Source organism: Garra rufa, chromosome 22, assembly GCF_049309525.1.
Source record: "Garra rufa chromosome 22, GarRuf1.0, whole genome shotgun sequence".
Classification (NCBI taxonomy): Eukaryota; Metazoa; Chordata; class Actinopteri; order Cypriniformes; family Cyprinidae; genus Garra; species Garra rufa.
In genome coordinates, this window is record NC_133382.1 from 27,098,513 (window position 1) to 27,105,992 (window position 7,480).

Below are 7,480 nucleotides of genomic sequence, written 5' to 3' on the forward strand. Positions count from 1 at the left end.
GCCCTCGAACATGGTGGAAATCAAACAGCCGCCTGCGTCATGCAGCTGGGGCGACTTCATGGACGAAGTCTCTCCCGAGCTCCCTCCTCTTTTCCCGATCTTAGCAGACGAAAGGGAAGAGGAGGAGGACGATGACGAAGCTATCGCCCGTCTATTGGAGGAGGATGGGGAGGATGATGAGGACGACGCGATTCTTCCGTCGACTCCCTCCCGTCCGGAGAGCGCGTTAAGCGAAGGATCCCCTGCCTCAGCTCAGGTGGAGCTCGACCTGCTTGAAATGTGCAGGCGGGCGGCGGCTAAACTTTCTATTGATTGGCCGTCGCAGCAAACGGGCCAGGGTACGGAGAGAGATCTATATGACGGCAAACGACTACCGTCGCGTGCCCCGGCTACCAAGCAGGTCATTCCCGCGGTCCCTGCGTGCGTTTCAGAAATGAAGCGTTTCTGGGACAAACCCTTTTCACACAGGGTCCCTGTGAAAGGATTTTCCAGACTGGATGTGCAGAACATGGAGGAGCTAGGGATGTCAAATCCCCCTCCTGTTGAGCTGTCGGTGGCACATCATCTTAATCCTAATCGCAAAGCAGCCTTTTCGTCTGCCTCAGCTTCACTGCCAGGACGTACTGAGCGCCTAACAGCCTCAGTTTTTCAGAAGATTTATCGCTCCTCTTCTCTGGCAGTGAGGGCTCTTAATGCCACCTCTCTCCTCACTGCTTATCAGGCAGAGCTCATGGAGGAGATGGGGAGGCAAATGGATGCTGGGTCCCCAAACCCAGCCCTTTGGGAAGAGATCTGTGTTATTGCAGATCTCAACCTAAGAACTTCCAGAGGTGCAGTCCAGAGCTGCGGCCGCAGCATGGGCTTGGCGGTGGTTGGTGAGCGAGCCCTCTGGCTGGGACTTTCAGGGCTGTCTGACAGAGAGAAGGTTGATTTTTTGGATGCTCCGGTGGAGCCCAAAGCCCTTTTCGGTGCAGCAGTCACAGCGATGCGCCAGCGGTGTGATCTGAGGAAACAAGAAGGAGAGGCTTTCCAAGCTTGCCTCCCCCGAAAACCCTTTCCTAAGGGTCCTCCATCAGCTCGCCCCAGTTTTGACGCCCCTCTGAGGAGTGGTCAGACGGTTTTTAGGAGCCCCAGACCTCCTCAGCCGCAGCAGTCTGATTCACAGCCTAAGCCAGCACAGCCAAAGGGGAAACCTTCTTTTGCTGCAGCGGCAGCCAGGCATAGACCGGCAAACCCTCAGGGAGGGAAGAAACGCCGGGCAACCTAACCAGCTTAAAGGGTCTGGACACAGGGACGAGCAACAGCACTCTCGGAGTATCTGTTGTCATCCTCCCTCAAAGAGAGTGGTTCTTTTCTCCCCCTCCTGCCAAGAGAATGCGTTGGACTCGGGAGCCGTTCAAGAAAATGTCAAAAAGTTATTTTTTGACCAGTTCAGCTGTGGAGTTGGCACCAGTTCCCCCAGTGCCCCACAAAAAATTTCTCCCCCCTCCACCCAGGGTACCACATGGAAAAGTGGAGTGGAGTTCACAAGAGAATATTTGTGTTGTAAAAATAAACAAATTCCCTGTGCATCCAGGCAGTTGGCCGAGGGCACAGCAAGGTTTGAAAATAAAAACACACAAAAAATCAAAACTACTCAATCCAGAGCTGCAATCCCCAGCTCCCCCGCTAGATGGCGTGGCAGCGCCATTAGTGGGCAAGGGCTGCAGCGGTCCGCTCGCGCTTCACGCGGAGAGCTGGCGCGCATGCGCAGTACATCCATGGGTTCTGTCCACGATAATTCGGGGTTATCGTCTGCAGTTTGCGGTAAAACCACCGGTGTTCAACAGTGTGTTGATGTCAACCGCAGAAGGGAACTCAGCTCAGGTTCTAGAGGAAGAAATAGCCTCTTTATTAAAAAAAAGGGCAGTTCGGATTGTGCCGCCGGAGGACAGCCATCAGGGTTTTTACTCCCGGTACTTTCTCATTCCCAAGAGAGGGGGAGGTCTCCGTCCCATTCTGGATTTGCGGATCCTCAACAAACACCTCAGAAAATACAACTTCAAAATGCCCACATTCAAAACGCTGTCACATTTTATTCACGAGAAAGACTGGTTCACCTCAGTCGATCTGGAAGATGCATATTTCCATATAGACATCTACCCGGCACACAGGAAATTCCTCAGGTTTGCCTATCAGGGCACAGCCTACGAATTTACAACTGTTCCTTTCGGGCTCTCATTGGCCCCACGGACGTTTTGCAAATGCATAGAAGCGGCTCTATCACCGCTGAGGACAGCGGGTCTGAGAGTGTCAGCTTATCTGGACGATCTCCTTCTCTGCTCTCCATCACGGCAGCAAGCGGAGACAGATACGAAGATGCTTGTGTCTCATTTGACAAGCTTAGGTTTCAAAATAAACGAGACAAAAAGCTGCCTGATGCCGACACAGGAAATAGTTTATCTAGGCCTCAGACTGAACTCAGATCAGTATCAAGCGTTTCTGTCAGAGGAGCGCATCAGGTCAATTCGCAGCTGTCTATCCCTTTTTCAAGAAGGGAGCAAAGTCCCATTCAGACTGTGTTTGCGCCTTCTGGGGCTAATGGCTTCAACAGTCTCTGTTATTCCGTTGGGGCTGCTGCGAATGAGAGAGTTTCAGAATTGGACAGCGGCTCAACACTTATGTCCAAAACGCCACCTCAACCGCAAAGTGACGGTGTCAGCACTTTGCGTGCGTGCTCTCCGTTACTGGAGAAACCGCTCGTTCCTCGAATCCGGGACTCCGCTGGGGGTAGTTTCTGTGAGGAAGGTGGTAACGACGGACGCGTCGCTCTCAGGCTGGGGCGCAGTGTGCGAGGGCAGAATAGCGAAAGGGAAATGGCCCGCCTCGCTGAAATGCGCGCACATAAATTATCTGGAACTATTAACAGTGTTTCTAGCGTTGAAACATTTTGTGCAGTTTCTGTGGAACCACCACGTTCTGATCAGATCAGACAACACAACCGCGGTGGCATATATAAATCGCCAAGGAGGCACACGTTCTCCTCGGCTTCACAGTTTGGCACAGAAACTGATTGTATGGGGCAGGAAACATTTTCATTCATTACGGGCAACACACGTCCCGGGAATAATGAATACGGGGGCGGATCTCCTGTCCAGGGGGAATCCTCGGTACGGAGAATGGACACTCCACCCTCAGGTAGTGGGTCAGTTGTGGAAGAGATTCGGCCGCGCGGCCGTAGATCTCTTCGCATCGCACGAAAACAATCGCTGCCCTCTATTCTTCTCGCTAGCGCGAGACGGTGCGCCTATGGGTGTGGATGCTCTAGCGTACCCATGGCCAAACGTACTGCTTTACGCATTCCCTCCGCTAAGTCTGATCATACCAACTCTAAGAAGGGTAAAACAGTACGGCCACTCAGTCATACTGATTGCCCCGAACTGGCCGGGGAAACTGTGGCTGACGGAGATAACTCAGCTCTTAGTCGACCAGCCCTGGCCTCTTCCGCTGCGCAGAGACCTTCTCTCACAAGCGCGCGGGGAGATATTTCACCCCGCCCCGGACAAAGTTGCTCTTTGGGCTTGGCCCGTGAAAGGTTGAACCTAAATGCTACAGGGCTACCCCCGAGGGTGATTGAAACAATTCAGAACGCGAGGGCTGCCTCGACGCGCTCTGCCTACGATAGAAAATGGAATGTTTTCGAGCAATGGTGCTCGCATAAGCGCATTGTCCCTTTTCTCTGTTCGGTCGCAGATGTGTTATGTTTTCTGCAAGAACTTCTGGATAAAGGTAGAGCTTTTTCTACCGTTAAGGTGTATCTTGCGGCGATATCAGCATGTCATATGGGTATTGATAATAACACTATGGGTCAACACCCTTTGGTATGCAGATTTATGAGAGGTGCACGGCGTTTGAACAGAGTGTCAAAACCTCTGATTCCGCCATGGGACCTGTCTGTGGTCCTTAACGCACTATCTCGTGCACCTTTTGAACCTATAGACAGCAGCGATCTAAAGCTCCTTTCGCTAAAGACCGCTTTATTACTGGCTCTGTCAACTGCAAAACGGATTAGTGAACTGCATGCTTTGTCGGTTCATAACTCCTGTATGCAGTTCGCTATGGATTGCTCGAGAGTGTCGCTCAAGACCAATCCAGCGTTTGTGCCTAAGGTGAGTGATTCAGCTCTAGCCTGTAATCAAGTGGATTTAATTGCTTTTCATCCGCCTCCTTTTTCGTCACCAGAAGAAGAGCGGCTTCATTGTTTGTGCCCTGTCCGTGCGTTGCGTTGCTATGTAAACAGAACGAAAACGCTGCGGAAGAGTAGTCAGTTATTTGTCTCATGGGCTAATTCTCATAAGGGTAAACCTATTTCCCGGCAGCGCCTGTCCCACTGGGTAGTTGAAGCTATTATAGTGGGATATAACAGCAGGGGTCTTGAGGCACCAGGGGGTCTTAAAGCCCATAGTACCCGAGGGTTGTCCACCTCGTGGGCGTTGTTTAAGGGCGTTTCAGTTCCAGACATTTGTGCTGCGGCGAGTTGGGCTTCGCCACACACTTTTGTCAGATTTTACAGGTTGGACGTTACAGAGCCGTCCTTGGCTCATTCCGTCCTAAGTGTGTAAAAATAATAATAATAAATTACATGTCTCCATTATATCAGGCGAATAATGGGGGACTTAAATTCTTAATTTCTTACACTCGTCACAGAGTTGGTTGACATGCCTTTTTGGAACAGTATATCTGCAATTCGGGAGTTGTCTATATCCCATAGTGAGATACCGAATGAATGTTTGAAAGAGAACTTTAGGTTACTCATGTAACCCCGGTTCTCTGATAACATGAGTGAGGTATCTCACCATACTTCCCTCCTTGCAGTAGCACGGGGAAGAGATATGCTGAGAATGAGGTACGGACCATTATGCAGTGATATATATTGGGGAGGCGGGACTCCCGCATCACTGTTGTGATTGGTCTGTCAACTGACAGACGTGGTGTAATTGGTGCTTCCAGGATTGGTCACGCCTGAGGCGTTTCCCATAGTGAGATACCTCACTCATGTTATCAGAGAACCGGGGTTACATGAGTAACCTAAAGTTATTTTATTCACTGCATATACAGAACTACAGTGTGTGTGGAACGTATTTAGAAAACTATGTGAGGTATAATAGTACAATACTGTTTATATTTATTATACTTTGATTTAAAAACGAACAGAGAGGATACATTGTTGTTGGAAAATGGCATGTATTTCCAATTTGCTAAAAAGTCTCGTCCTGACATGAAGCAAGTCTCCGTTAAATTCACAGTGCAATAATTCTGACTAAAAGATACTTTTGCTAAAACATTTCCTCCATTTACAACAGCACAATAAACTAGTGCAAATAGCAGCTGGGTGCAGAATCATAGTGCAAACTGAACCCCTAGTTATGTCCCAATCCCATTCCCTTCTTGTCTACCCATTATCTCTGCTCTTTTGCTATAAATAAGCTTGCAAAAAAGAAGGGGAAAAAAAGAAAAAAGAAAACAACACCAATATTATAAAATGTAACAATATAAAAATATTACAAAAAGTGTAAAAACCTAAGAGTTTTTTTAAAGAAACATTGTCCAACAGCAACACCAGCAGGTAAAGTTACAGTGGGAGTCCAAGTTTCCCTCACCTCCCCTGAGCCCATTGAGTTTTAACAGACCCCCTAAAGCAAACAGTGAGTTTTGTGGGGGGTAATTGAGAATGAATGGGGGAAAGTCGCGTGAGAGAAGGCAATGCCTCCATCGCAATATGACTGGTTATGATCGGCTGTGACTGGATAATGCAATAAATTCCGCCTCTTGTGTTTTGCGTTTCCGCGTTTTTGAATCAGTGTGAATTAACAATATAACAGCATTAATGGAAAGACTTAATTAAAACAAGTAAGGCTACGTTTACACTAGTGCGTTTTCGTTTTAAAACGCATAGCTAAGGTTACAACTGTCGTTTACACTACTCCAGCGTTTACGACCCTAGAAAACGGAGACTTTTAAAAGCGCTGCATACCCTGTTTTAGGTTGAAAACTCATGGCTTGCGTTTCAGTGTAAACTAGAGGTTGCATTAACCAAGAATTGTCCATCCTTTATGGAATTTTGACTTTGACAGATTACCCTGAGGGAGATCTATTGTAATTTGTAACTGTATTTCCCACCCCTGTCCAGTGTGGCAGCAGAGCATGGGATCCAGAACAAAAATGCCGTCACAAATCTTTTGCTATGTGTTTGATTACGTGCAATCGTGATAAACCACGCCACATTAAAGAGTTCCGAAAAACCAAGCGTTATGTGAACAGTGGATGCAGTTTGCTTTTCCGGGGCAGTTTTGCAAGTGTGTTTGTTGATGAACGTTTTAGAAACAAGTCCCAGTTCGACGCTGGATTTGCACATCGCTTGATACTGAAAAATTGGAGTGGTCCCAGCTATAAAAGATCCCAGTCATGATTCAGAACTGCAGATGGTAAGTGGAATGGTATGAAATGTCTGTGTTTTGTTGGCAAGTGCTCATCAATCTTTAGCTCCGCCCGCAGCGCACCTCCAGCAGCTCGGCTGTTTTCGGAGAGAATCGTAAAGTTGTATCTTTTTTGTAAATATAATAAAACTAAAGACTTTTTAGAGATATGAAGGGTGCAGTATCACTCTATAGGTACTCAAAATGTACATGAGATTGGGTGAAAATGTGTGTGTTATGTCCCCTTTAATGAAATGGAAAGAATTTGAAATTTGAGACTTTGTTTCCTATCAAATGTAACAAAGCACAAAGCTTAGCCTACTACGTTTTATTGAGTGGGAGGTGCACTATGTACTGTTCATTCATCAACTGAAAACAGCATAGACCAAAAGATGGATTGGGATTTAGAAATCAACAGTGGTTCATAAAAATGAGAATCTATTAAAATTGAGAATGGCTTCTTCTTTTTTTTTTTCTTTTTTTTTAAAGCCAGCCCTAGCATGTTTTGTTGTTTTTAGTGACCTATGTTGTCACTGTGGGGTGTTAAATCTGAAAAGTGATGCACAGTCTCTGTTCATCGGTTCTCTTCAAAATTAATGCATAAGCCTATATTGTCCTCTAGGTTAATGATTAAAAATGAAAATGTGAACAAAAATAAAAGCTATTAAATGTGTTGTTATAATTAAAATATGAAAATTAAAATGACAGTTAATATTAGATTATGTGGGAATTTTTACGACCCTCTCCGTCATAACGACGGAAAAAGTCTAACGCAACCTCTGGTGTAAACAGACCAAAATGAAGAATTTTGAAAATAATGGTGTCGGTGCCCACATTTGCTTTGCATATCCTTGACGACCATGTAAACAATAACATAATGCTCATTTGTTGTGTCACATTTCAGAGGCTCATTTAGGAAAAGTAACTGTTAAATTGCAAAGTAAAAAAAAGAAATTACAATATTTTTACACCCCAAGGAGTAACAGTCAATTTTATCACAGTTATTTCTCTTAAATAATTTCTCT

At 46.4% G+C, this 7,480-nt stretch overlaps 1 protein-coding gene across 1 annotated transcript; it reads left to right on the forward strand.

Moving 5' to 3' along the window:
- Positions 1–2,243: 2,243 nt before the first annotated feature.
- LOC141297458 (uncharacterized) lies at positions 2,244–4,601 on the forward strand. Its single transcript, XM_073827890.1, has one exon. It carries the CDS (start codon positions 2,244–2,246, stop codon positions 4,599–4,601), a length of 2,358 nt encoding a protein of 785 aa, XP_073683991.1.
- The last annotated feature ends 2,879 nt before the right edge of the window (positions 4,602–7,480 follow it).

What these genes read in the sequence shown, in the direction of transcription:
- LOC141297458 (XM_073827890.1), top strand. Translation starts at nt 2,244, where the DNA reads ATGCATAGAAGCGGCTCTATCACCGCTGAGGACAGCGGGTCTGAGAGT.